Below are 26,492 nucleotides of genomic sequence, written 5' to 3' on the forward strand. Positions count from 1 at the left end.
AACCATGTTGGGGTAGATTCCAGAATCTACAATTTAAGAAGGAATAGAAGAGTATCTGAGACATAAAACAGTAAAACAAAAGTCGGTGAGGCTTCAAACAGGTCAAGTTATACTTAACTATCTGCAAGAACACTTTGAAAATGTAATGGAAAGAGCGCATAAGGGCAATTCAGTAGAAATTAGATCCTTAAATTTTCTGAAGATAAGACACTGTAGACTATGTTAATGATTTAGATGAGGGAACTAAATGTAGTATCTCAACATTTGCAACTGACACAAAGCTGGGTGGGAGGAGGATGCAGAGGTGTTGCAGGTGATTTGGACAGGCTGGCTGAGCGGACAAATGCATTGCAGATATAATTGAATGTGGATAAAGGTGAGGTAATCCACTTTGGTAGCAAAAAATAGGAAAGCTGATTATTATTTGAATGGCTGTAAATTGAGAGAGGAGAATGTTCAACGTGACCTGGGTGTCCTTATGCATGAGATGCTGAAACTAAGTGCGAAGGTGAGCAGGCAGTAACGAAGACAAACTGTATGCTGAGGGTTCGAGTGCAGGAACAAGAATGTCTTGTTGCAATTATGTAATTAATTTTAACTCTTGTTTATTAAATGCTCAGTTTTAATATTTTTTCTTTGTGGTTGAGTGGAGGGGGTAGGGTGGGAGCAGTGGAATTTCCACTTTTGACAGCCTATGATCAACTTGAGGGCGTCAGCTCCCCCAGTCACAGAGGCAACAAAACAGGCACATGGGAAAGGATCATTGCTGAAATAGCTCAGTGCAGCAGGCCATGATACCTGCTCCTGAGAGTCTTCAATCGTTAGTGAATGGTTTCTTCTGTCAAAGCATCACCTATGTGGGACCACACAGCAGCCAGGAGGTTGCATGTAAATGACTCACAAGTTGACCGCTGAATGTTCCAACGCACTGACTATTGTAATGAACGCACTGCATACACCAAACAAAAGGAAAAATGGGTCATTGCTTCCACCCACTCAATATTTCCATTCAGCACAAGCATAATTTCAGCAAGCTGCCTTCTCTTATATTTCCAAGAAATGAATGAAGAGTATCTGCAATATACAAGACCCAACTAATCTCCATGTATTCCAAGAAAAAATATACTTTCTTGCTTACTACATCGTTGGTATTTTGCAATCTTTTGGAAGTTACTTTAGAACTTTCCCTTAGGAAAACAAATGAACACAATTCACATTCAGATGATTCTTAATTCCTTAATAGATTGCATTCACAGCCGGTAATCTGAACTCCGGTAATTCTGGGCCACTTAACCATTTCCCAGTGTTCACTGCCTTATGTCAGCTGCCAAAGTGCAAAGTTCTGCATTTCCCTCCCTAAACTGTTCCACTTTTCTACTTAAGACACTGTTAGGAAGCAAGCTCTTTCACCAAGTTTGTACCCACCTGTCCTAATACTTCCTTGTGTGGTTTAGTGTCAAATTTAGTTCAATAATACTCTTGTGAAGCTTTCATGACACTTTTCTCTGGCACCCAATAAATACAAGGTCGGACTGTTCAGCTAACAAACCCGATCTACTTGTATAGGAAATCTGTAGACATTTTCTTGAAAAAAAGTTGATAGCCGATTATTAATGACACCATTACATCAAACAGGATGAGGCTTCAACTCTTTCCTTTGATTCCATAGAATCATGCAGGACACAAGAGGCCCTTTGTCTCAAGGAGTCTGTGCTGGCAAAGTAACAATACTACCCAAACTAATCCCACTTTCCCGCACTTGGCTTATAGCCTTGAATGTTATGACACTTCAAGTGCTCATCCAAGTACGTTCCAGACCCCCCACCACACTCTGGATGAAGATAGTTTTCCTCACATTCCCTTTAAGCCTCCTCCCTTTCAGTTTAATATTATGCGCTTTTTGTTACTGACCCTTCAAATTAGGAGTACAGCTGCCTTCTATTCAGCCTGTTCGTACCCCTCATAATCGTATACACCTCAATCAAATTGCCACCGCCCCTTAACCTTCTCTTTTCCAAAGTAAGCAACCCGAGCTTATCCAGCCTCTCTTCATCGCTGAAATGCTCCATCCTAGGCAACACCCTGGGGAATTTTATCTGCACACCCTCCAGTGCAATCACATCCTTCCTTTAGTATGGTGATCAGAACTACACTCCAGCTGTGGCCTAACGGAAGTCCTGCACAGCTCCACCATAACCTCCTGCTCTTATAGTCTCTGCCTTGACTGATAAATTCAAAGGTCCCATGTGTCTCCTGAACTGCCCGATGAACCTATCCAGGGACCTGTGGATAGTACCCCAAGATCCCACTGTTCCTTTGAGCTTCTTAGTGTCCTGCCCTTCACTGAGTACCCCTTTGTCTTGTTACAGCTTCCAAACCTCACATTTGTCAGGATTCCATTTCATCTGCTACCAATCTGCCCATCTCACAAATCTTATGATATCCACCTCTACCTTAATACCTTCCTCCTCACTACCAACCTCCGAATCGCATGTTAATTGTATTCCACTAAATTACTTTGCAACTTTACCAATAGGAAGATCATACATATCTTTTAAGTTAAATGCTTGTTATTGGTTCTTGACAATTATAAATGTTTCGCACATTTGATAGATCTGGACAAGAAATGAAAGAGTGCCAAACCTCTAAACTGTGAAATTATCAGGAATTACCTGCATTTGTTTGGTCTACAAATGTTGGCTGCAATCATTGGAATAGGGTTTCTAAAGCCTGTACCAAATCAGTTGCTTCAATTCACTAGCCAGTGGTAACATAGTCACCTCCCTACACTACAATATTGATTTTCAAAAACACGAGACAGATAATATCCTTTATCCAAAATTCTGAAACCCGAAAATCTCTGAAATCCGAAATGTTTATCGTGTAGTGTGGAGGGTTAATTTGATGTGTGAACAGGTGACTCAACTCCATACGCCCTGGGACCCATGCGACTCAGATGTGACGTGAGGGCAGGGTCAGCACTGGCAGGCGTCAAAAGTGTCTCAGTGCTTGCACTATTCACACATTTGTCTGCTGTTAGGTAATTATTTTATTTTACTGTGAAAGTATCACTTATTCAGAAATCTGAAAAATTCCAAATTCCGAAAAACAATTACCCCAAGGGTTTCGGATAAAGGATTATGTACCTGCATTAGCATTCAATTAAACTCTTGCTCAAATTTATTCTTCAACAAACGTTCTATTTTGCTATCTATTTCTTGCTGTTTGTAGGATCTTCCCCTGTACAAATGGGCTGCCACATTTAGCTACATTATAACAATGTACATTTCAAATTACTGCATTAGCTGTGAAGTACTTTGAGACACTAACGTCCCAAAAAACACCATATAAATGCAAGTTTTTCTTTCTTAAACAATCAGAAACAACACAAATGACAGCTTGCAGGCAGTTGGTTCAGCTGCTGGGGTTGGTACAGATCTGTCAGGGTAATTGCATTGTATCTTGCTAGATAAGACATGTGTGGGAGTTTTAGGATTTTAGATAGAACAAAGTGATATAGACTTAGGAAAAGGAAAGGAGCTGAGATTCCTCCCTGACAGTGTGTCTGCCTCAGATCAGACAGTGACAAGTTTTGATTGGTTGTTCAAATAACTGCACAGAGGCCAGTAGCCCACACCAAATCACCTTATATTTACAAGTGTACAGTCCATGGGCTCTGACCACCCAGTTTGGAGCCAATCCCTGGACTGGGAAAATTCTAAATCCCCTGTTTCTTTTCTTCCCCCACACTACCGCCTAACTGTGGGAGTGCTAAATCCCCTGTTTCTGACAGCCAGGGCTCCCTGATTGGCCCAGGTCAACAACCCCCAATCAAGGATCTTATTGTCAATGAGAACCACCTAGCTCTGGCTCCAGATGTGAATAACACATAAAACATCACTCAGATCATAGCATAAAACACCTTAGTTATTCGTTCAAAAGTAACTGAGGAATGGGACTCACTTTACCTCATTAAGGATGTCAAGGATTGTGTTTTTGCCATCCAAAAAAAACAGGGCGAGTGTTCTGAATGCTTTGACCTGGAAGGAGTTTGTGACATTTCAGCAAGGTTAGGCAGATATCAGAAGCTAATCTTCCCAGAAAACCTCCAAGGAAGGAAGGTGGTACTTTATGAATGTTTTCTCCGAAAGAGTCACAATGTCAATGTTTATATCAAACTATGAGAAAGCAATTCCAGATTGCCAGAGCAGTGAAGCATAATACATAAAACACTGTCTAAACCATAAACATAAAGTTGATTTTAAGCAGTTAAAATGCTTGAAGAGGGAAAGAGAACAGTGATAGAAATAAGTGTCAAACAGTTGGACTTTTGAGAGCCCTCACCAGTTGATCTGAAAGTTGGGAGCACATAAAATCCAGCAGGTGATCTACTTGCTGATGATACACCAGTTGGGAATTTTAAGGAATGGGGGAGGAAGGCATTGACCTCCCACCTGACCTTGGGCCAATTGAGACCCTGAAAGAGTCTGTTTTATGCTTCTTCCTGCTGCCCCTGGTATTGTACTGATGGCAGATAGAGACTCCATCGCACGAAGGAACCCAGTAGCTTTAGCTGCATCGGCTGGTGGTGGACAAGGGCAGAGGGGAATTTCCATTATGAGCTCACTGGGTCCATGGAAGCACTCCTCATAAAGTTCATACCCACTGTCAGCCCTTCCATTGACCTCTTAAACCCAGCCGCCTCCCTTCTTACAGATCCTGGTTGTGGCTGGGCTCCTCAGTCTGGTAGAATTTCCTGCACCACCAACAGTGACCAGCAGCTCCCAGAGGCAGCGGTGGGAACAAAGAGCTGCCGGATCATCGGATCAGACAACCGTTCACTAAAATGGGACTTCCCCCGGCATCAGGCCCTTAAAGTAATTAATGCTGTTAAATTAGTGCAGACAGACATTGGAATCATGAATGGGCTTGCAAACATGTTGGCCAAAGCACAGCAGGTACTGCAGATAGAATCTCCCAAAGTCAAATTGGATTTCCAAAATGGAGGTAAAGCCCAGCCTAATTTGAACAAATGTGGTCATAAAAGAACATGGAGTCATCATCTTTGGGTCAGCAAAGTTATATGCATTCATTGCCTAAACCCAGAATTGAACCAGTGACCTTTAGATCATCAGTCTAGCACTCAGCTATTTCGTAGTGTCTAGACATATGGTCGCTGGATCAGGGACTTTTCAGTTATTAAACTGTCAAGAACAGAAACCAGACATGGTCTGAGGGCCTCAGTTTGGGCGGCAACCTTCCATCTTTGAGAACTTTGAGTGAAGCCAGATCAGATCATCTTCTATTAATGGCTGAACAAGTCGTCTTTGGAAAGACATCATTTGCCTCTAGTCCACCCTGAAGTTTTCCTCTTTGGGTGGTGTGGATGACTCTGTTGTCTATCTGAGGGTGTCAGCTTTGCAGCTTCTTAAACCACATCTTTGCGCTCGCAAATTCCTGCCCACAGTTGGTGCTGTCATTTGCAGAGGTCATGATCACCCCTGGACAACTCTGCAGTTCCTCGTGTGACAAGCTGCCTGCCTCTCCCCCTGGCAGTATGTCACTGAACAGTCTGTCTGAAAAAGTAATGAGAGTCTACCAGAGAATGATAGCCTGTCAATCAGTGAATGGGTACTAACACGATGGACACAGACTGGCAGCTGGCAAGGAAGTGTAAAATGAAAGAGTTCAAGGAAATCCAGCTAAGAGCCGAAAAGATACATCCTGTCCAAATGCATGAGATGCACGAGTCTCCTTTCGTGCAAAGTGATTTTGCAAGTTATAGTTGTTGCTGAGCTCTGAAGTAGAGCTGTGAAGGACTGAAGAGAGGACAAGTTGATCTGAGAGCAGGCACAGTGATTGGTGAGGCTGCTGGTTTGCTGATACTGAGGGGTTGAGGATGTTAGTGTGCATGCAGGAACATTAAGCTGAAGAGAGAGTTGGATGAAGGCTCGGACAAGTATTCAGCAAACTGCAGTCACTGGGTACCTGCTCTGATGTACACCCCAGGAATAGTTTTGTGGGGAGGAGAGCAGAACTGATGGCTTTAATAAGATTAAAACACATGGCAATAAGGTAGTCACCACTCAGTAGCAAATTCTGAAGTCACCACTTAAGGCTTAAAGGGAGAATTGCAAACTTAATTTCTCGACGTTGGGATTCTGATATTTTCATTTTCCCCAATTTTCCCACTTTCTCACCACTGCACATGTCGCACCATGAGGCTTTGTGGTGGTGATTGGTTGCAGGGGGTGGGATTTTTGTCCACTGTTTCAAACATTCCAATCGTATTAATCTAATAATTTTAATAAGAGAATGGCAGCAATTCGGTTCCCAGTCTAATTTTCTTTGTATTCTTTGTGTTTTATATCTATGATTATTGTGTTACAAAGTACAATTCAAATGTAGTTAAATTAGCATGCCTTACTTTTTATCCTAGAGAGTTGGAAATAGAAATTTCAAACATACATTCCAGAATAAACTCAGCAGGTCTGGCAGCATCAACAGGAATAAAGCAGAGTTAAGGCTTTGAGTTCAGTGACTTTTCATCAGAATTAGTTCGAAAGAAGAATCACTAACTTGAAATGTTAACTCTGGTTTTTTTCCTTCCACAGATACTTCCAGACCTGATGAGTTTCTCCAGTAATTTCTGATTTTGTTTCAGATCGCTAGCATCCACAGTTCTTGGTTTCATTTTGTTCCTGAATAAATTGCTGTTTAAAATCTCTCTGACCTTTGACTGATGTTCTTGAACTAGTTACTCATTATTTGTAACTCTAAAAGGCAGGTCAGCATCAGTCAGGTTGTCCTGATTTTGTGCCTTACTGATAACAGCAAAGAAATATTTCCACTTGTTTGACAGACAACTTCATTGCAGGCTAACAATTATTTTGTTCTAATGCAATGTTCAAGATAGCAAAAGATAGGGGTAGTTTACATTTGGTTAGTTCATAAGCAATTCTAATACTAATTCACTTTGATATGCACAAAGTCATATTAAGAAAAGATGTTTTGTTCAAATGTTTACTTATTCTTGTTCACTCTGTAAATACAGATTTTACATATTTTGCGGAAGCTCTTTGTTTTCAGTTTTTTAATGCATTTAAACATTTTGTTTGTGAATTCCATCTGGAAAGCATTACTTGGGATGAAGGTTTGAGATCCTAAGGCTCATTCAACTCAAATTATTTCGGACATGTTGAATGCTCTCTCCCAAAATAAACCCTGAGCCATCACTGAGTATGTTGTCACTGACTGGCAGATATGTTTGCTGTGGCAAATTTCAAACTGATAGTCAACATATTTTGTAGGAACTTGCCCAAGCCTAGTGTGATGTGCAAACAGACCAAATTTATGGTAAAAATCTTATTTACACGGTGCATCATTTTTTGCATGCTTATGAAAGTAACTACATAATTTGTGAAAGGAGCTCTATATTTGGAAATAACATGCCTTATAATTCAAATGAGAATGTTGTATGTTAGAAGATAACATAATTTGTTTTAACAGCAAACAGCACTAGAATAAACCTTGCTCTTCCTTCCTGACACATTCAAACTCATAAAAGTATATAAAAAACAAGCACTGATATTTGAGAAACTGCCTAATTTAAGAAAAATAAATACATAAAATTGACAATTACATAAAGGAGTTTAATATCACAGCCTTAGATTAAACAGACAGATTGATCTTTACAATTTGTAAGAGAATGTTTTTTTCAATTCAGAAAAAAATGGCTTAACTAACATCTGGATCTCATAAACATGTTGAAAATAAGACTGTCCCATGCTTTAAGAATAGCCATCCAAAAGATGAGAAATGCAAACGTACTGACTTAAAAAAAATGACATGGAGATACCGGTGTTGGACTGGAGTGGACAAAGTTTAAAATCACACAACACCAGGTTATAGCCCAACAGGTTTATTTGGAAGTACAAGCTTTTAGAGAGGAAGTGGTGGAGGTCAGTACAATTGCAACATTTAAGAGGCATTTGGATGGGTATATGAATAGGAAGAGTTTGGAGGGATATGGGCTGGGTGCTGGCAGGTGGGACTAGATTGGGTTGGGATATCTGGTCGGCATGGACTGGTTGGACCAAAGGGTCTGTTTCCATGCTATACGTCTCTATGACTCTAGTGCACGCACACACACACATATAAATCTATGGGGTGAATTTGCATTTGCAGAATTGTATTTGCAGATACATTCTATTTTGTTCAAAAAGCACACAATTTGTCAGCAGTCAATAGTTTTTATAATCCATGTGACATTTTATAAATTCCTACTTTGGAAATAGAACCAGTCTGACTCAATATTGGAATAGGAGAAAGTGAGGACTGCAGATGCTGGAGATCAGAGCTGAAAATGTGTTGCTGGAAAAGTGCAGCAGGTCAGGCAGCATCCAAGCAGCAGGAGAATCGACGTTTTGGGGATTCCTGAAAAAGGGCTCATGCCCGAAACATCGATTCTCCTGCTCCTTGGATGCTGCCTGACCTGCAGAGCTTTTCCAGCAACACATTTTCAGCTCAATATTGGAATACACAAAGACTGCAACCTTACACCTTTAATGCATTGTCTGAGCTGTGATATCACTTTTTTATAAAACCTGCAGTTATCTTGGGAATGCAACTTGAAAGAAATTCTTGGATCTACGTCTTAATGATTCGAAACCTGCAACCCATTCTAAAAGATGAAAGATTTAACAACAATCCAGGTTTGTTCAATATATCGACACGATGATCTTTTGCTTAAAATTCTGTGTCCTATGATCCTGCTCCACTAGCTACCTGATGAAGGAGTAGTGCTCCGAAAGCAAGTGCTTCAAAATTAACCTGTTGCGCTATAATCTGGTGTCATGCGATTTTTAACTAAATACATATAGTAAGGATAATTCTTATTAAATTTGACATCATCCTGAGCAAATACTTGCTTCTTGCTGATAATTTCTTCTGAAGGATATCACTTTATCCAGATATAATTCACAATAAAACACACAACTTTGGAATGTTTCGGTAACGTAACTTTAATTTTCCTTGTAGTGTACAGTTCGTACTCTGAAAAACTGCAACATGACTTTTGCAAGGACCATGGCATCCTTTAATGTGCAATGGCTGCAGCATTTGTTGACTGGAACATCTGGTCATCAAAGTAAATATGAGGGCCTATTTTGTTAAGAAGTTCTACTGCTGACAAGCCAGAAAGGATGAATGTCTCATCAACATCCAGCCCCCAGGAACGAATCGTCTTCAAAGCTTTTAATCCAACAGCTGAACCGCCTTTTTTTACGATCAAGTATACTCGGATTGGGCAATTCAAACGTTCTTTTTTGGCATAAAACTTTTTCTGGAGTCTTCCGAGTGATTCCAGAAATCCTACGAGGACGCCCTATTTGTGAAACAGGTGAATGATAACTTCAGAAACAGTTTGCGTGCAACATTTTCCAAAATCTGATCATACATTTAAGTGTTGTTAACGTTATACACTGGAATTTTAGATAATCAACCACAAGGCCTATTGATCTTTTAGCTCATATTTTTGTGTTAGGATCACCCTTTCAAGTGAATCAAAATCATACATCATTTCCCCGGTCATAATTCTCAAAAGGGTTCTTCGAGGCTTTTTTGTATGCCAGTCCAAACTGGCTTTCAATAGGAGTGTATGAAGGTCTCCAACTATCTCACTACAAAATATTTCCTTTTCCTTTTAGGCTATTACAGAATATTTCCACTCATGAACTTCTGATGGGGAATGGAAGCTGATTATGGAAAACCACCAGACTTTAAAAGGCTTTTGGATCCCGACTACATTGTAGAACCAACTCCTATATTAATGTATCAACATCAATGATGTGGCATATATTTTCTTGCTGGAAAGCTCAGAATATTACCTGGCATTTACAGCAAAAGAAATGTTGGATTTTAACTCACTATATTTATATTTATTTTAAGCATTATATGTTTGCTATAGCCATTGACTTTTTCAAATGACACACCTTCAAGCTTTGAAAATATTATATAAATACAAATCTTTCAAAAAATCATTTGTAGCACAAGAGTATTCTAAAACTGGTCTTTCAAAGACACAAAGAGGCTAAGGGTCCAGGGCATTTCTAAGATGCCAATTGTAGGACGCCAACGGACATGTGGAATTATGACAAGACTCAGGGATGTCAGTTTCCACTTGTAGTCCAACCCTCTGGGAAACTGAGCAAAGGCTTGATGAAAGGAAGAGGTGAGACTTCTGCTTGTCCTAAATGCAATCCCAGCAGAAAGAGGGGAATCTCTTTGTTTCTGAACTCAGCACTGTGCAGTTTCATTGGTGCAGCCAAAGTTGAGCCCACCTGTACAGCCAGGTCTACATTCTCCATCAATTTGTTGGCAGAATGAGATAAAACTTGCCCTTCACTTGACAGAATTGACAATGTACAGACACACACCCATTAGTCAGAAGCTTTCCAATATGATCTCCATCCAACTTTGGCTTCCAATTCATTCTCAAATGTGCCTACTCTGTCACACTGCTATCAGTGGAGTGGTGCTCTGAAATCTTGATCTTGTCTTTTAAATACTGCATTATTTTATAAATCTGATTAAATCAAATAAAGCAACTAAATATAATCAACTGAAACAACCTCACATTTATCTAAATTATTCACTGTGATTCACCATCTATATCTTACAAATATTTTTCAACAATTCTTTTTCAATATTGCTGAAGAGAGATAAAGTTAAAAATCACACAACACCAGGTTATAGTCCAACAGGTTTAATTGGAAGCACACTAGCTTTCGGAGCGTCGCTCCTTTATCAGGTGGTAGTGGTAGCCACTATCACCTGATGAAGGAGCGACGCTCCGAAAGCTAGTGTGCTTCCAATTAAACCTGTTGGACTATAACCTGGTGTTGTGTGATTTTTAACTTTGTACACCCCAGTCCAACACCGGCATCTCCAAATCATGAAGAGAGATATGTTGTCAAAGTTTTCATTTTGCATTCATTAAAACAATTAATACACACATGCTAAGTTTTGAATGATTGCAACAATTTCTGCCGTAAGAGGAAAATGATGCCTATTATTTAGCAAGCCAACTCTTGGTTGGTTGGTTAGGCATTACCACAGAGAAAGCAATGGAAAAATATAGGCTCCCAGGGTCCCTGAGCAATTCAAGAGAAGGCACAACGCTGGAACATGTTTCTTTCTTTCATAGAAAACAAGTCCCACTTATCGATGTAGTTTGTTTCTTGTGAGCGTAAAAAAAAGAACATTACAACATCAACTTATTATCTTAAATTGGTTATTATGTAACTATTCAAACATTCAAGAATGTTCAATACATACTTTGTTTGTTTGGGATTTGAAGCATGGGCATTTTGAGAACAATGTGCACTCAGTCAATTTTCAACAACTAAAGGAACAATTTTTTGATTCAATCAGCCATTTGCTGGATGTATGGTTCATGTACTTGACATCACACTGGCACTGAAAGCCATACATGATGTTGCAAAATGTTTGCCATTAGATGTGATTCATTCAAATAGGCAACATACACTGAACATTCTGAATGCATCAGTAGTTACCCATACAGCCAATTTGAGATAATCAGTGGAGCTCATAATGTGACTCATTTATGTTTGCTGGAAGCAACACATTTGCATAAACAGGGACCTATTCCTGGAAACAAAAGTAAAATGTTCAAACCTTTTGAACGTTTTGAATTACCTGGAACATTGCGAGTTTATAAATCCAATTTTCTCTCTCGATAGCATTGCCTTAGCCCACCAAAGTTGACTTGACAACCATGATGTGGAGATGCCGGTATTGTACTGGGGTGGACAAAGTCAGAAATCACATGACACCATGTTATAGTCCAACAGGTTTATTTGAAATCACAAGCTTTCGGAGCACTGCTCCTTTATCAGGTTGAAGACTTCACCTAACGAAGGAACAGCACTCTGAAAGCCTGTGATTTCAAATAAACCTGTTGGACTATAATCTGGTGCCATCTGACTTGACAACCAATCAGCACTGTTATGAGCGATTGAATTTTGACAATCTTGTGTTTGCCCTGTGTGAAAAATAAAATCTTTTGGCAACATGGTCCACTCTTCAGTAAAATTCAAAATATTTGCCAATTTATAATTTAGTATAATGTTGTTCTAAACTGCACATAAGGCATTCTGTCAGTGACATCTTTGAATCTTCAAAATGAAAAATAAAATTGCAATACCTAAAGCCTCATGATCTACTAGCTCAGGCAGTGTCCAGTCACAACTGCTGATGGCAAGGGAGGGGTTTACAAACACTTCATGTTTTCATTGAATAGAAACCACTCTGCGTTTAGACAAACACTTTCGGGGTTTCCTAAAATATGATAAATTAAGCCAGCAGTACCCCATCTCAAGTTTCAAATGGTAATATCAACAATACATAGAAAATGAATGCTACCACCAGTTTAGGGGACATCTTACATCAGCTTATGACAAGAAAAATAGTGATCTAGAAACTATTCACGCATTGAAGATAGAGAGTTAAGATTATTCCTTCTAGACTCTACAAACATCACTAAAATGGAATCAATGATGGCCTCTAGTTCAACCGATGCTCAGAAAGCAACAGTAATTTTGATTATAAAGCGTTATAGAATGGGAGATGTAACTTTTGCTTGTTTTTGCTCCATGAAAACTTGTTTAGGGCAGAAAACTGGCATTGTTTTGGCCTCTCTACTGAAATCCTGACTCTCACACACAAAGCCTTAATAATATTCATAAACATAATGAGGTCATGCTATCTATATGTGAGGAGGATTTGTTGTATTAGCTCAGATTTAGTGGTGAACAGTGAACAGTGTACACCTTTTAAAGCAGATGGCCATGCATAGACTTGCTATATGGTTTTGTACAGCAACTTATGGTATTTAAAAATCTATTTCAGTATGTTGCCCTCTACAGGGGAGTTTGGAACTGTGTGACTATGGTAAGCAAAAATATTTGTCTTCAACCAATCTCCTTAGTGAGGCACATAGCAGCAGAACCAGGAAATGTCAATTAAAATATTTAATTGAATGAGAAATTATGTGTGAAAAGCAAGATAAAAAGAGGAAAGAAAGATGGGATTGAGAGAAAAGATAAATGAGGTTAACAGAAAAAAAACATAAATCTTCAGTATAATTAATCCTGATGATATTACAACCAGCATTTATAGAAATTAATTTTCATGCCAAAGAGGTTGTTTGTCCTTAATTAAGACTTTTAAACAACTGCTACAACAAAGTATTTTAAACTTGTCCTAAGTCCTAAGGCTATGATAGTTTGTTGGTAACTATGCAATGGATCACTGCATGAACCTCAAGTCCTCCTTGAGTTATGTTAAATTTGTCACTATGGTACCAATGTAGTCACGTTAGTGGAAGAGAAGGGTAACCAATGAACAACCTCATGGTTCTCTGCATTGAACTATTCAATTGCAAACACAGGAAGATGCTATCTGTTTTAACTCCTGTTGATGGTATGTGGTGATAGTCTCTACCCTGTTGTTCCAACTGCAAAATCCAAGCCAACATCCAATTTAAGATAAACTTCTTCATCAAACTCCTGACTGAAGATGAAGGACTGACTCTTGCCAAGTTGAAGGTATCACAGAGTACATCTCAGGCCTCTTAGAGGTATGTTGATATGATAGACATCTGAACAAACTTTTCTGTTTCACATAATGTGGTAAATGCTGCTGCATTTCATTCCATTTATTAGATATCTTTGGGGAATTCTGCCATTTTTAGTTTTTGGTGCACTGAATTTCTTCAATATGCTTAGTTTATTGAAGGAATTTAAATTGCACATTCAAAATCATAGAAACACTGGCTGATTTCAGCAGGGAGGGAGGTAATTTGGCACAGCAGGTCTGTGCTGGCTGTCTGGAAGAGCAAGTCAGTTAGATCTAGTCCTCTGCCCTTTCTCCATAGTTATGCAATTTTCTTGGATTGAATCTGTCTCCATCACATTCTCATTCAGTAGATGCCAGGTCCTAACCACTTGAGGCCTTGTGGCACCACTGTTTCTTTTGCCAAACACCTTAAATCAACTTCCTCTTATTCTCCACCCTTCTGCCAATGCAAACAGTTCTATCTATTCTGTCTAGATCCCTCATGGTTTTGAACACCTCTATTTATGCTGCTCTCAATCCTCTCTTCACTCAGGAGAACAATGCCAGCTTCACCAATTCTAAGTAAGTAACTGAAGTTCTTGTCCCTGGAACCATTCTTACAAATCTATTTTGCATTCTCTCTAAAACCTTCGTATCTTTTCCAAAGTGCAGTGCAAAGAATTGAACACAATCCTGCTGAGGCCCAATCAGTGTTTTATAAAGGTTCATCACAGCTTCATTTCTTTTGTAGTGTTTATTAAGCCTAGGATTCCATAAGCTTGGTTAACGACTTTCTGCATTGGTCTTGCCACCTTGAAACCTCAGTTGTGTCTGGGGTAGTACCCATTTTAGATTTGTACCCTTTGTGTTTATTTTGTCTCTCCACACTAACTCTGCCAAAGTGGGTCACTTCACCCTTTTCTGCATTGAAATATACCTGCCATGGGTTCAATACCTTCGTGATGTCTATTACTATTCTCCTCAAATTTCAAAATGCATCCAAGTTTTATGTATTCTGTAAATTTTGTGTCCTCAAATTTGATCTTTAATAAGTATCAAGAAATGCAATGGTCCAGGTTCTGTCCCCTGGAAAACCCCATTGTACAACTACTTTTATTCATCAAGACAATGCTGTATTCATGTTGCCATTATCCAGTTGAGTTGGGCATCAGATTTTCAGTAAATCTGAAATTGATTTTTCAGTAAATTAGATGACTTGCTTAACAACAAAGTCACTCTTAAGTGACAGAGTGGTGGATTGAAACATGTCTCTCTCTGTTTGGCAATGGTATAAATGTGTCCATTTCAAAGCTGAAAATTTAAATTGACTCATAATCCACCACTCTATTACTTAAGAGAAAGCCAGCTATCTACTTAAATTTGTATGGTCAAAATGCTTTCTTACATCCCTCCTAAATGGCCAACTCTAATTTTTAAGATTCTGCACTTCTTTCTCAATTCCTCCACCAACGAAAACAGTTTCTCTTTACCTACTATACTGAGTCACTTCTTATTGTTAAACAGGTCTAATAGGTCACAGTTCAAGCCTTTAAAATCAAAGAAATACAAGCCAAGTACTCTAACCCGAAACGTCGATTCTCCTGCTTCTCGGATGCTGCCTGACCTGCTGTGCTTTTCCAGAAACACACTCTCGACTCTGATCTCCAGCATCTGCAGTCCTCACTTTCTCCTGATCTTTGAGGGGCCCTATTCTCTCCCTCGTTACCTTTTTATCCTTACCATATTTGTAGAAACCCTTTGGATTCGCCTTAACTTGATTTGCCAAAGCTATCTCATATCCCATTTTTGCCCTCCTTAATTCCCTCTTCAGTATACCACTACTTCTTTTATACTCTTCTGAGGATTCACTTGATCTATTCTGTCTGTACCTGACATATGCTTCCTTCTTTTCCTTAATGAAACCCTCAATTTCTTTAGTCATCCAGCATTCCCTACACCTACCAGCCTTTCCTTTCACCCTGACAGGATTATACTGTCTCTGGACTCTCGTTATTTCATTTATGAAGGCTTCCCATTTTTCAGCTGTCCCTTTACCTGCAAAATCTGCCCCCAATCAGCTTTTGAAAGTTCTTGCCTAATACTATCAAAATTAGCCTTCCTCCTAGTTAGGACTTCAACTTTTAGATCGGGTCTATCCTTTTCCATCAATATTTGAAAACTAATAGAATTATAGTCATTGGCCCCAAAGTGCTCTGTTCTGTTCTTTCCCAAATGTACAGCACAGCATAACACCTTCTCATTTTTCAGTGTAGGAACGCCATGTACTGGAAAGCCTTTAAAATTCGAAGTTGGCAAAGCACAAAAAGGTAGAGATGAGGTGAGCATCCGAATAGGTGCAGAATGAATGAATCCTGAGAAAGCAGGTGAGGAGCATCTTTACCCAGTGTGGGAGATGGCTGCCTACAAAGTGTTCTGGCAGCAGCATTTTCGTGAAAGCTGCTGGTGTGTTCCAAAATGCAGCACTGCGGTGGAGAACTGCATTCTAACTGGGTTGAGGACACGCCATGATGATGTGGTAAGGCTGCTGAATGACTGATGCCAACCTCCATAGACTGGGTGTGTGGCAATCATTGCCAATGGAATGCCCTCTCTGATATGGATGACTGCTACCCAAGGTGGAGACCCGATGGGGGAATGATGTGCTCCAGGCACCAGGAACTTACTCTGACCTCCATGTTGGGAATTGTTCCTGTGCAGTTCTTCTCTGGCACATGTGTGTCAATGAGGCCACACAATGAGGCATGTAAAAAGGTCTCTCGCTGCTCATTGCTGAGATCCTCACCTCACCATTCCAACCTCGGTGGCAGAATCAGATTTTTCTATCCCAACATCAAGGATCTAATTTTCTGATCGAACTATATGTTCTTAACACACATCCTTACCCCATTGGTCAGAGACTAGGAAGATTCGGTCCAAGAATGCTGGATTTCCATTTCTTTATGCTTTGAACCAACAATGTCTTTTTTTAAAAAACAATTAACCTATTTTTCCTAATCAACCTGCTCAGAGATGTGAATACACACCCCTGGAGCAGGTACGATGTGAACCTGGGTCTCTCAGTGCAGGGGTAGGGACACTACCACTACACCACCAAAGTCTTTCACCTCATTTGTTGAGCACATTAACTTAATTACACAAGAGACTTTGACTTTTGCACTGTTATACCAGTATTTTATCAAACTCATGGAGACAAAGTGTGATATATAGTAAGGTCCCTTCCCTTTACAAATTTTTCAACTTTGTCTGTAGGTTTAGTATGACCAAATTATTACTCATCTGTTCAAAGTATACCTTACTTAAACTCAAAACTCTGTGTGGGTCACCTTGCAACCTCTCAAAACGATTATCAAAATAAATCATTTCATGGCGGCTGCCTGCAAGATGTTCCCTTACCATTAGGCTGACAACTAAATCTATTATCTATTTCATTGTTAGTTATAAAAAATGTATTTCCAGAAAATCGTTTTAATATATTCTAGATCTATGTTGTCTGCACTTTGAGGTCTTCTGCTGCTCACAGTCAGTGAATGTATAATATTTTACATCATCACCACTTTCTTTCAGAGGCCTGCTTCCCTAACTTCTTTCATTTCTGATGAAGGGCTTTTGCCCGAAACGTCGATTTTCCTGCTCCTCGGATGCTGCCTGACCTGCTGTGTTTTTCCAGCACCACTCTGATCTAATCCCTGACTTCTTTGTTCATTTATGCACAAAAGTATATGCTGCAACATATATATAAAAAACATATGCTGGGAAGACTAACATTTGGCTGGATGATTGGCAAGTTATTTTGGAAACCAGGAAAAGGACGACTAAAAAGATAAGGAAGAGGAAGAAATTACAATATGACAGAAAGCAAGCTGGAAAGAAAGAGAGACAACAGTAAAGACTTTTGCCATTTTGCAAAATGGAAAAGTATAGTGAAATAAATGTTGATTCCCTAGATAATGAGACTGATGTGTTCAGTAAAGAGGATAGCTTGCTCCTCTTCTCCAGTATCCTATTCACCAGGGCCTCGAGCACTCTGTCAGTAAAGCAACGTGACAACTTAGTCCTGATAAGCCTTTCTGGGGCAGTTTTTCCCACACTGCAACTTGTGAAAGGCAATTCCTGGCATGCAGCATTTAAACTGGTGCACAACTGGGCTGTAAAGATGGTGTTGGCAGTGTGGTTCCAGCAAGGTCCCAGGCAGTGTTCTGTGAGTGAACACATGACAGTACATGTGCCATAAAGACATGATGCATACACAATGAGGTGAGCAGCAGAGAACTGTGTGAAACAGTTTACTAAAAATCAGAATGAAACCCTCCATGAAATTCCCCCCAAATCATAGTTTACCAATTTTGGATAAAATTCAGCCCTGTGTCAGTTACAATGTTGCTGCAATTCTGTCTCTTATTCAGCTTACTAAATTTCTACAGATGCTATAACCTGGAATTTTTCGTTTGTTAACTAGTCTCCAGGTATCTGCAATATCTACTGCACCATATCCTTTAAAGTGAAGTCATCTATGCTATTTCATACCTACTGTACTTTTTCAACACTTACAATTCATTATACTTTTTGTCAATGCTATGTAGCATATTCCTGTCCAGCCAATATAATGAGGTAAATATGACTGAAATGCCACAAATTGTAACAGATTATAATTTGGTTTCCTTTTTAACCTCATCCTTAATATCAGATTATATTTAAATTCCTGGAAATCCAAACTCATAATGTTCATGTTGCCCTTGAGTTTCGATCACCACATTAACGAATAGTATAGTTACTCAACTGATGAAAGTGTAACATAGAGAAGGGGACTGATGGACAAGGAAATAGAGTGAAGTACAATAGAATAAAATTAGATATAGAATGAGAGATACAGAAAGGTGAAAATTATGAACTGAGAGAGAAAATTAACTGAATATAAAAATAAAAATAAAAATAAAATAACAAATTGAAGAGAGCTATGTTGGACAGGTTTTGAAAATGAGTTAAATGTGTGAGATGAACAAACATTTGGCACCACAGTGGTTCAGCAATTAACATTGCTGCCTCACAGCGTCAGGGACCTGGGCTCAATTCCACCCTTGGGCGATTGTCTGTGTGGAGTTTATACATTCTCCCTGTGTCTGCGTGGGTGTGGTCCAGTTTCCTTCCACAATCCAAAGATGTGCAGGTTAAGTGAATTGGCCATGCTAACTTACCCATAGTGTTCAGAGATGTGTAGGCTAGGTGCATGAGTCTGGGGCAAATATAGGGAAATGGGTCTGGCTGGGTTACTCTTCGGAGGTTCGGTGTGGACTTGTTGGGCTGAAGGGCCTATTTCCACACTGTAAGGAATCTATGAAATTCTTGACTTGTTGAAGTGGCCCTGTCCATGAGGATCTGGAAAGTGGAACTATTTCCATAGCAACAGAGGAGCTTCTAAAAGCTCTTTATCATTCTCTTTCAAATATCTTAGTAGATGCAAGATAGAACAGGAATGAGTGTATTGAGCAATTATTAGTCAATCTCTATTAGTTTATAACAGACTCTGAAATTATTCAACGAAATGTCAGTGATGGAGAGTTTGACAAAGCAAAGGTCCTAACTCACCCCTTTGCTTCAAAGCATACAATACACAGTACAAGATGATTCAAATTATTAATACACTGTATCCTCAAACAATTTCTAAAAGTAATCTATTGAATGTGGAGGAAACAGACCTGAGAAAGATGGAGACAGAATGGTGAAGTCATCACATAAAACGCAGATGAAATTCAACGTACAGAAGTCTGAAGTAATACACTTTCAATGAGTATTAAATGATATTAATTTGAAGGCAGTACAGAAATACAGAGGCTTGGAAACGTTGAGACAGAAATCTTTTACAGGCCAGAATAAATCAATAAGGTTGTTAAAGCTTTCCAACAAAAGTTTACATTCCAAAAGCTGGGATGTTATGGCAAATGTTCAATAATTCTTGGGTTAGATTGCAACCCGTGTCTTGGATAATAACGTTTGGAAAATATGCCAAGGTCTTGGAGAGATTTCATTTATCAGAATGCTAACAGAGAAGAGGGTCTCAGGAACTGGAGACTTTGAGATTGTTCTTCATGGAACAAAAGGTGGAATCTTGTGCCCTCCCTGAGGCCAAATACACTGCCAACTTCCCACCTCTACCCTGATTAGGTCTATAGTAGGAAGATTCAACATCGTTGTGGTTCTGTTCGCCAAGCTGGGAATTTATGTTGCAGACGTTTCGTCCCCTGTCTAGGTGACATCCTCAGTGCTTGGGAGCCTCCTGTGAAGCGCTTCTGTGATGTTTCCTCCGGCATTTGTAGTGGTTTGAATCTGCCGCTTCCGGTTGTCAGTTCCAGCTGTCTGCTGCAGTGGCCGGTATATTGGATCCAGGTCGATGTGCTTATTGATTGAATCTGTGGATGAATGCCATGCCTCTACGAATTCCCTGGCTGTTCTCTGTTTGGTTTGTCCTATAATAGAAGTGTTGTCTCAGTCGAATTCATGTTGCTTGTCATCTGCGTGTGTGGCTACTAAGGATAGCTGGTCGTGTCGTTTCGTGGCTAGTTGGTGTTCATGGATGCGGATCGTTAGCTGTCTTCCTGTTTGTCCTATGTAGTGTTTTGTGCAGTCCTTGCATGGGATTTTGTACACTACATTGGTTTTACTCATGCTGGGTATTGGGTCCTTTGTTCTGGTGAGTTGTCTGAGTGTGGCTGTTGGTTTGTGTGCTGTTATGAGTCCTAGTGGTCGCAGTAGTCTGGCTGTCAGTTTGGAAATGCTCTTGATGTATGGTAGTGTGGCTAGTCCTTTGGATTGCAGCATGTCCTCGTTCCGTTGTCTTTCCCTTCGGCATCTGTTGATAAAATTGCGCGGGCATCCGTTTTTGGCGAATACATTGTATAGTTGTTCTTCTTCCTCTTTTTGCAGTTCTGGTGTACTGCAGTGTGTTGTGGCCCTTTTGAATAGTGTCTTGATGCAACTTCTTTTGTGTGTGTACTACGAAAGCAACCACCCCAACACACACAAAATATCTACCTGAGACTCCACTTTCAAGGAACTATGAACCTGCACTCCAAGGTCTCTTTGTTCAGCAACATTCTCGAGGACCTTACTATTAAGTGCATAAGTCCTGCTAAGATTTGCTTTCCCATCTCACAGTTATCTGAATTAAACTCCATCTGCCACTTCCCAGCTCATTGGCCCAGCTGGTCAAGATCCTGGTGTAATCTGAGGTAACCTTCTTTGCTGTCCACCACACCTCCAATTTTGGTGTCATCTGCAAACTTGACACCAAAATTGGAGATTTAGAGAGAAAGTGAGGACTGCAGATGCTGGAGAGTCACAGTCTAAAAGTGCTTTTCCAGTGCTGTACGTTACAACCCTCTACATCTGAAGAGAGAAAACTGAGCTGGTGTTTTAGGACCAGGACCCTTCTTCAGAACTATTAGTCACTAGGAAATGGTGGTATCTACACTGAAGACAGAGAAAGGGGAAGGTGAAGGAGGGGTTGGGGGTGTACAGGAAGCAGTAAGTGAATAGACAGGGAAAGAGCCTAGAGAGTGAGGGAAACAGTTCGGTAAACAAAGGGGTGGATAATGGTAAGACAGGGAGGAAGAAAAAAGCCAAAATTGGAGACCCTAAATAGGTGAAAATGAGTTGGCTGGGCAATACTGAGGCATTGAGAAATTAGAATGACATTGGAATAACAGGATTGCTGACATCAAGTTAAAAAAGTCCAATATTCCAACTAGGTTTTAACAGCGTGTCAAGAATCTTCCTAATGTGTGGGAAAGGCAATTGGGGAGGCAATGGTCTAGTGGTCACTGGACTGTTCATCCAGGGACCTCAGTGATGTTCTGGGGACCTGGGTTCGAATCCAGCCACAGTAAATGGTGGAATTTGAACTCAATAAAAATCTGGAATTAAGAGTCTCGTGATGACCATGAAACGACTGTTCCTTGTCCTTTAGCAAAGGAAACTACCATTCTCACTTGGTCTGGCCTACACGTGACTCCAGACTCTCAGCAATGTGTTTGACTGTTAACTGCCCTCTGGGCAATTAGGGATGGGTAATAAATGCTGGTCTAGCCAGTCCTGACTCAAGAGAGCAGTTGAGGCCTGCAGTGTATCAGCCTGATCATGTCAAAAGGCAGTGCAGGCTTGAGAGGCTGAATGGCCTAATTTTCTTATCAGGTGCCACTGCTGTAGTTGGCAAGTTGGGAGGTCAATTTTAGAGTCAGTATGCCAAGATGCAGAAGGGACATTAATATAGGCGTGGGGCAGTGGTGATCTCAAACAGCTCAAGGATAAGTGGGGGAAGAAACTGGATGATGTGGCTTACTGTGGAGTGAGGGTGGGAGTACTAACATCACTGCACCCTGGGCTTTAACAGAGGAAGAATGCAACATGGTAGTTGCCAGGACTAAGTTGTCAGGCAGGGCTCAGGAGGCAATGGTGGGAGTTAAAGACTTGAATGAAAGAGCTGGGTGGGAATGTGTGAAAGCACAGAACTAATGCAGACAACAGTGCACGAAAGAAAGGCACATGAAGGTTTGAGGGATCAGCGAGATGAACGTGCTGATCCTGTAGGTCATGCTGTGAAGTGTAAGCTGTGTTTTCATCTGAATCACTAACGTGTGTGGTAAATGAAAAATGACTGCCAGAAAACTGGAACAGGCTACCTTCCAATCTCATACAAATCCTGAATACATAACCAAAAGGAAAACTCACTGCCACCATCTCGCAGCGAAATGTGAAATGTGTGGGTTAATCTTGTAAGTGATGTGAGGCCCTTGAAGTGGCAATAGCACAAAGCAGGTCCCTACACGGGACAGGTCACTAGTGCAAGTCAGTGGGACTGCAGCATCATGGAGGTGGGGTGCGTATACAATGAGGTGAACAAGAGGGAAACATGAGATAATTTTCAAGAGTTCATAGAGAGTTACCTTGCCGGAAATAGTCATTGGTGATACTTTTTGGTAAAATTTGGCCCCATGTATTTCTGGGCCCTGCCTAATTTTCTACCCTTGCAATTGTGGGTCCAGAAGTCCGTCTGAGACTACAAGTAAATTAAATCATTTAGCTTCTTTAGGAGTTGGTTGAGCGACAAGAATGCTGAGCATAACTCGAGAGTGTTGCATGGGCCTGCCAGCTGTTTACGTGGAATGAGCTGCTGTTGATGAAGAAAGGAGCCACTTGCTTTAGTGTAGACCTGTTTTCTCTCATGATGCAGGAATACCATTTCCTCAACAAACCAGAGTCTCAGGTAAGTAATAAAATGCAGCTTATTCCATGTTAGCAACTAGTCACAGATTGCGCTGATTTGACAGTTGATTAAAAATCACACAACACCAGGTTATAGTCCAAGAGGTATATTTGAAAGGACAAATTGAGGACTGCAGATTCTGGAGATCAGAGTCGAGAATGTGGTGCTGGAAAAGCACAGCCCGTCAGGCAGCATCCGAGAAGCAGGAGAATCAATGTTTTGGACATAAACCCTTCATCAGGTGGCTACCTGAAGAAGCAGTGCTCTGAAAGCTGGTACTTGCAAATAAACCTGTTGGACTATAACGTGGTGTTGTGTGATTTCTAACTTTGTCCACCCGAGTACAACACTAGCAGCTCCACTTTTTGACGGATAGTGTTACAGAGACTTTGAGGAGAACGTGCATGTTATTTCTCACTCCCTTGAGATCCCAAGCTTTCTGTCCAGAGCTCATATGTAAATATCCCAGTGGGTGGAAAATAAAGAAAGAAAGCTCACTTCTGTGCTCTTGATTTCATACCCAACTCGATCAATCATGAGTGCATAGCCATTAGCAAAGTTTTACCTTACTGAATCTGTATTAGATTCATTGGGGTAAGTATGGTTGAATTGTTTGTTCAAACGCTGGTGAGGGTTTTGACTTGCAATGGTAATATTTAGAATTACAAGCTAAACTAGGATTTTGCAGTCAATAATAAAGCACAGGCACACGCTGTGAACCTTGTAGAAAAGTGCCTAGAACAGCAGAGTGATGCCATTTTGAATGGGACATCATGTGACATTCAGGCATTCAGCAACAGCAATGCCATCAAGCAAAATTTCTTATTTTTTAATTCACTTTTGGGATGTGGGCATCAGTGGCTGACAAGTATTTATTGCCTGTTGCTAGTAGCCCCTTGAGAAGCTGGGGTGAGCTGCCTTCTTGAACTGCTGCAGTCCATGTGCTGCGAACTGACCCCAAATGCTCTTAGGGAGGGAATTCCAGGGTTTCAACCCAGCGAAGTCAGGAGGTAAGTTACGAGGGCAGGTTAGGATTCCTAACCTGCCCTCGTAGTCACTGTATTTAAATCACCAGTCAAATTCAAATAATAACCCAAAAGGTGGCATTATTGGGAGAATTCAGTGATGACAACACCGTTGAATGTCAAGGGATGGTGTTAGATTGCATCTTGTTGGCTATGGCCATTGTCTGGCATGCATATATGCAAATGTTGCCTGCTATTGATCAGCACAAACATGGATATTGTGCCAGTATGGACTGCTAAGGAGTTACAAATGGAGCTATACATTGCAGAGTCATCAGCAAAAATCCCCATTTCGGACCTTGCGATGGAAGGAAGATTATTGATGAAGCAGCTGACGATGGTTGGGCCAAGGACACTACCTTGAAGTACTCCTGCAGAGATATCCTGAAGCTGAGTTGATTGACCTCCAACAACCAGAACCATCTCCATATGGGGCAGGCTTGACTCCAACCAGCAGATAGTTTCCTCCTGATTGCTATTGACTCCAGTTTTGCCAGGATCCTTGATGCCACGTGGGGCCAAATGTGGATTTGGTGTCAAGAGCTGTCACTCTCACCTCACCTCAGGAATTCAGCTCTATTTCCATGTTTGAACCAAGACTGTAATAAGATCAGGAACCCAAACTGAGCATCACTGAGCACATTATTGCTGACAGGTACTGCTTTTTAGCACTGTTGATGACACCTTCCATCAGTTTCCTGATGATTAAGAGTGGATTGAGGGGGCGGTAATTGGCCAGGTTGGATTTAACTTGCTTTTTATGTACTAGACATACTTGGGCAATTTTCCACATTGTTGGGTAGATCCCAGTGTTGTAACCATACTGGAACAGCTTGACTGGTTCTTGAGCACATGGCTTCAGAGTATTGCCAGAATTTTGTCAGGTCCCATACCCAGTACTTCCAATCATTTCTTCATATCACGTGCAGTGAATCAAACTGGCTGATGACTGGCATTGGAATCCTGGGGACCACTGGAAGATCCACTTGGTACATCTGAATAAAGATTGCCATGAATACTTCAGCCTGATCATTTGCTCTGACGTGCTTGGCTCTCTCATCATTGAGGATGGGGATATTTGTGGAGCCTCCTCCTCCACTGTGTTGTTTAATCGTCCACCACCATTCACAACTGGATGTGACAACTGCATGAGCAGCAAGTGATAGAGAGAGCTAGACAATTCCATAATCACCAGATCAGATTTGTCTATCACTTGCTGCTCATGCTGTTTGCATGCAAGCAGTCTTGTTTGGTAACTGCCCCAGGTTGACACCTCATTTTGCACAGCTGCTCCTGGTATGCCATCCTGCACTCACCATGGAACCAGGGTTAACCCCCGGACTGAACAGTCACATTGAGGTATTCTCAAAGACACTAAATGCCTTCATTCAGAATTTTGGAAATTGATAGATAGTAAAATACAGTGTGGACATACAGCAACAGCAGACAAAAAGAACTGCAGATGATGGAAATCTGAAAGAGAAACAGAAATTGTGAGAGAAACTCAGCAGGCCTGCAGCTACTGTGGAGAGAAATAGAGTTTCTGGTGCCATGACCCTTCTGCAGAATCCCACATACATCTGGGATGAAGGTAGAAGCTAAAATATCTTAAACACACTTTCAAAAATGTGATAATGTGCCTTTTACTTTAAAATAAACCAGACATTTAGCATTCAACAACTATAAGAAATTCTTTAAAAAGTGACTAAGAACTTTGTACATGTGTACAATCTGGTGCAGGTGCATGCAACACGCGTAGAAATGGAAGCTCTTGTTAGCTCAATGCTTTCTAATTGTTTGCCTCAGTAGTGTATCCTCTGGAGAAGCATAGAATTGCTGACAGGAATTTCTGGATGTCAACATTTAAATGCTCATGCAGAGATGCTGGGGGTGGGGCGTCTGATTTTTATCTTAATGGAAGAGAATGAGTTTTGAGTGGGTGAAAATATGATCCCAGATGTCGCTATCAGTTGCACTGTCATTAATATTGCAAATCCTATGTTAATGTTTGCAATTACTTTGCACCTTGCATACCAAGATGTCTCAAAGTTTTATGCATGACATATCTTCTGAGGTGGGGTGACGGTTTAGAAATAAAGAATGCTTGGTGGAAAACTCTAATCACATCATTGTTTTCAGCCGAGGGCCCTGAGCACATTAGCACACCACTGATCTGTTCCAGGGAAATTACTGTAACAACATTTGGGACTAATCATATGCAATTTCTACTCTGGGCTGGTGGCAAAGAACACAATTCTGGATTAGTGGTGCTGGAAGAGCACAGCAGTTCAGGCAGCATCTATCCAAGGAGCAGCGAAATCAACGTTTCGGGCAAAAGCCCTTCATTGGGAATCCCGATGAAGGGCTTTCGCTGCTCCTTGGATACTGCCTGAACTGCTGTGCTCCTTCAGCACCACTAATCCAGAATCTGGTTTCCAGCATCTGCAGTCATTGTTTTTACCTGGCAAAGAACACAAGTTTCGGTAATTTCAACAACGGAATGAGCTTAGGTACCTTCAACAATCTTCCAGAGAGGGTAAACCAATAAGCAA

The 26,492-nt window shown here is 40.6% G+C and overlaps 1 protein-coding gene across 1 annotated transcript in view; it reads right to left on the bottom strand.

Moving 5' to 3' along the window:
- Nucleotides 1-9,097: 9,097 nt before the first annotated feature.
- Nucleotides 9,098-26,492, bottom strand: part of LOC140454461 (cytosolic 5'-nucleotidase 1A-like) — a 75,681-nt gene continuing 58,286 nt past the window's right edge. The window contains exon 6 of the mRNA XM_072549219.1: nt 9,098-9,385. Coding sequence (XP_072405320.1) covers nt 9,098-9,385 — 288 coding nt within the window. The remainder of the gene's footprint in view (nt 9,386-26,492) is intronic.

Source organism: Chiloscyllium punctatum, chromosome 3 (genome assembly GCF_047496795.1).
Source record: "Chiloscyllium punctatum isolate Juve2018m chromosome 3, sChiPun1.3, whole genome shotgun sequence".
In the NCBI taxonomy this organism is placed as follows: Eukaryota; Metazoa; Chordata; class Chondrichthyes; order Orectolobiformes; family Hemiscylliidae; genus Chiloscyllium; species Chiloscyllium punctatum.